Genomic DNA, 4,012 nt, shown 5'->3' with positions numbered 1-4,012 from the left:
TTTTCCAAAAATAAGAGTATTCGATATATTTCATTTTATTTTTATTTTTCCTGTCTGTTGTGGTTATAATATTAATAGTAATGATAATGACAACACAAATGAAAATAATATAAATATGGTGTAAGTGTATGTATAATAATAATAATGATGATAGGAGAATTTTGTGAGTGTGTATATATAAATATTATAATAAGAGTGCTAGAGTAGAATTTTGGGAGCCTAAAATGTAACACTTAAGACAAAAGATTAGCACAATGAAACTGGATGTTGCACCGGAAGATATTGTAGGAGCGTCAAGCCTTATTTGCCATTATAACTAGGTTATTAGTGAATTTGATTAAATAAAAGAAGTCAATTTGCTGATTCCTAGAGTGATGCCATAACATAGTGCAACAAACCAGGTCGTATGGCCTGATTTAAAAAAATTAAAAATAATATTGTTAGAAAAAGTGCATCTAAATGTCTATTTAAAGAGAGACTTAAGCTGCGAGAATATCTTTTTAAACCTTGTTTCATTCACCTTGCATATTTATTTATTTTTAAGTATAGAAAAAATCAATGACTACTCGAATAAAGCGGAGAAAATAGCGCAAATGGAGAAATCACGAAAATTCATATTACAAATGAATAAAATATATAGAAAAAGAAAAGAGCGACTCTTCTCCAATGGACAAAATCACCAAGCTTAAAGTGTAGGGAAGAGGACATAGAAAAGGAAACTGAATAGGCTGAGAGATTTAGGACAGAAATTGCGAACCTTATGATTAAATGTTTGGAACCTCCACAAAGTCTAAATAAGAAATCATACTTAACGCAGAAATGGGTATATACAGAAATAAGAATTGTAATTACTGTGTTTTTCTATGTGCTGTCAACTCCAAATGTTCAGTGAAGACACCTGTAGCATACGAGCAATAAATTGTCAACAGGTTTTTACCATAGCCCCAAAACTAACAACCGACAGATAAAAACAAACTCCAAGGAAGGATCGTATCCTTTTCGTAATGTAATCATGATGGAAAGTGTACAAACACAGCAGTAGAAAGAAACACTTTACAGTGAAGGACCAGCAACTCGGTAGCTGTCTCACAGTAACCTTTGCCTAACCACGAACGTGTATGTCTTTTCTTTACCCATTCTCTCATCCAGGCAACAGATATGGGTCAAAAAACAGCTGTGGAAGTGGCTCTAACGACAGTGCTGCTGATTCTAGCAAGCAAAGGAGTAAAAAGCACAGCCCTAGAAAATGTTCTTGATTTCGTCGCGCTCTGCAACGTGGTAAATGTCTATGACCAACGAGAAATCATAGAAAAGCCGACACAGCTACTCACAGGCAACAAAATAATTTCTGACCTGTCGCGACTAAACTTGTCTACGGCAACCGACAGCTGGTATAACAACAAGGCCGGAGAGTACAGTACAGCAGGCACGGACAAAGATGGCGAAAAGCTGAAGAAATGGCAAGCCGTTGCCGCGTCTGCTGTCAAAGACACAGATGGAGCAGAAGACATACATACCAGGCTTCCGGACACGCCACAAAGGCTAAGAGCCAATAACATTATAAGGAAGCAGCTGAAACAAGCAACAGCGCTAATCGACAACTACAATAAGAAAAGGCAGCTAATAGCGGATCACATTAGCAACGCAAAGAAGAAGCTAGCAGAAGCCATATTCGGTCCAGAAAAAACGGCATTCGACAAAACGAGGTTCAAAAACGACGCTGGGCCAGGCCCAGGCAGAAACAAGATTTGCGGTGGTGGAACGGCCGGCGACGAAGAAGCAGGCAAAGCGATTGCGGAGGCATTGATTTGCATTTGCACGGGTGGAACCGCAGCTGCAAACAGCGAATGCTACAACAACGCAGCAAAACAGGTACAAAACGGCCGTGACGAGGCAACAAACGCAGAGGAAGGGTGGACCGAAATTTTAGGCAAATGCAAGCAAATGCCACAGCCCAAAGCCGTAACAGCGGCGACAATAAACGCGGCAGCAGCAGCAATATTAGCCAGAATCGTCCAGCTGTCAACTCATAGCACACAAGCCAATGAACGGTTCACTCTAGGCAGAACGGCCGCTAACACATGCGCGGGCGGCGACGGCGAATTATGTGTAAACTACAAGACGCAGTTCACGCAACCAAACAAAGAACTTGGATGGCTCTGAGCCCTAGAAGAGGCGTTCAAGGAGCTGAGAAAAAGCCAAGTCGCATATCAAGAAGCACTAAAAGACGCAGCAACACTAGAAAGCTACACCAAGCAGGGTAGACACGCCTACGAAGTAGCGGCAACCGAGCTTTCTAACCCGCCAAAAGTTACAGAGAAGCCAACCGAAACTCCTGCTAAACTCACCAATAAAGAACACTGCAACAAACACCAATCAAAAGATAACTGCGCAGACCCATGCAAATGTAACGAGAATGCCACTGATAAAACTAAAAATGATCATTAGAGTCAAAAAAGGAAGCAGAACAACAAGATACACAAGCAGAGGCAGGAACAGGAGACAACAAGAAGGAAGAGAAATGCACAGGAAAATTATAGGATGCTTGCAAGAAAGACACTAGATGTAAATGGGAAACTCATGCTTTCAAATATTCAAGTTTTCTCGTCAACAAGAAATTGGCGCTGATGGCTGCCGCTTTTGTAGGTCTTCTGTTTTAATTATTTTTGAGAATTTAAGTATTTTTGTTCAACTTTATATAATTTTAGTATTTTTTCAGAGAATGTACTAAATTATTAAATTGTTTTTTATTTTAACACTATTTATTGAAACTTTTAATATGTTTTTAATAATTTGGAAACTTAAAATTACGAAAATTTGGTATGATAGCGAGCTACTAGTATAAAGAATAGAGGTGAAACAATATGAAAAATGAGTGTCATTCTAATTTTGGTTTGTTTTTGTTATTTTATTTTATTATTATTAGTTAACATTATAATAGTAGAAAAAATAATAATGATGATAGGAGAATTTTGTGAGTGTATATACTAATATTATAATAAGGGTCGTGAAGAGTAAATAAAAGATTTAAATAGGAGAACCTAAAATAATGGAAGGAGTGCAATGAGAGTAAGTAAGTGAGTTGAATGGAGAGTATGAGAATAACAGTGTTAAAGAAAATTCAGAAAGAAAGAGAGAAGTAGATGGAATACGCGTCTGATCCAACATGAAATATGTAGCACGATAGTCACACACAACAAGAAAGGGAAATTAGTGGATGCAGAGTGCAGTGTACGGGCCCAACGAGATGTTTACATTATTTAAAGTACTGTTAACTGGAGAAAAAAGAGAGGAAAAAATATGGAGTGAAAGAATGGGCTGACCGGCGATACGCTAAGCCAGAAAATGATACCGGAGGTGATTTTTCTCCACATTTGACACAAAGGTAAATACATGTTATTGTAGGGATAGGTATAAACCACAGGAATGTAAATTCATGAAACCATGTTAATGAGAGACTGATAATAAAACAGGATGTTTATGCTAATTATCAAATGAGGATGGTAATATTCGTAGTAAATTTCAAAAATAAATACGACTCGCTACTATAATTGTCAAAAAAATGAATACACAGAATATGTGAATGCGAGCTACAGTGGAATACAAGTAATGTGTGACCATAGGTGTCGCTGAAGTTATTTCACGAAGCAAGTGCCATATATGCGCCCAAAGATAAACTGCTAACTCTGTGCATATACTACTCAATAGTTTCATAAAAACAATATCAAGGCATTGCTTATATATTTAAACACATGTCTTCTTAACTAAACATATTCTTGTCACAAGTGACATCTTTTATAAAATTTTCTTTGTTTTTCTTATAACCCCTCAAACTTTAAAAGGTATATTATGGAATTAGATTTATTATCTTTAAAATTCTATTACCGTTGCTATTACACTTAGTGTGTTTGAGCGAAATCTCCTTTGAAGAGAACGCAAAGGCAAATGTAACAAAAAAAACAACGTAGAGGCCCAGTGTTTTTGTGGTTGCAGTCGTAATTAAAAATTGTGT

The 4,012-nt window shown here is 37.1% G+C and overlaps 1 protein-coding gene across 1 annotated transcript; it reads left to right on the top strand.

Annotated features, from left to right (window-relative positions):
• Positions 1–1,158: 1,158 nt before the first annotated feature.
• Positions 1,159–2,163, top strand: TEOVI_000312300 (Trypanosomal VSG domain containing protein, putative; the record flags this gene model as incomplete). Its single annotated transcript, XM_067226087.1, has 1 exon — positions 1,159–2,163. One exon carries the CDS (start codon positions 1,159–1,161, stop codon positions 2,161–2,163), a length of 1,005 nt encoding a protein of 334 aa, XP_067082188.1.
• Positions 2,164–4,012: the final 1,849 nt, after the last annotated feature.

The sequence above is a fragment of the Trypanosoma equiperdum genome (assembly GCF_001457755.1).
Source record: "Trypanosoma equiperdum strain OVI genome assembly, contig: ctg_66, whole genome shotgun sequence".
In the NCBI taxonomy this organism is placed as follows: domain Eukaryota; phylum Euglenozoa; class Kinetoplastea; order Trypanosomatida; family Trypanosomatidae; genus Trypanosoma; species Trypanosoma equiperdum.
Note: the sequence above shows the minus strand (reverse complement) of the source record. Positions and strands in the feature narration are given on the sequence as shown.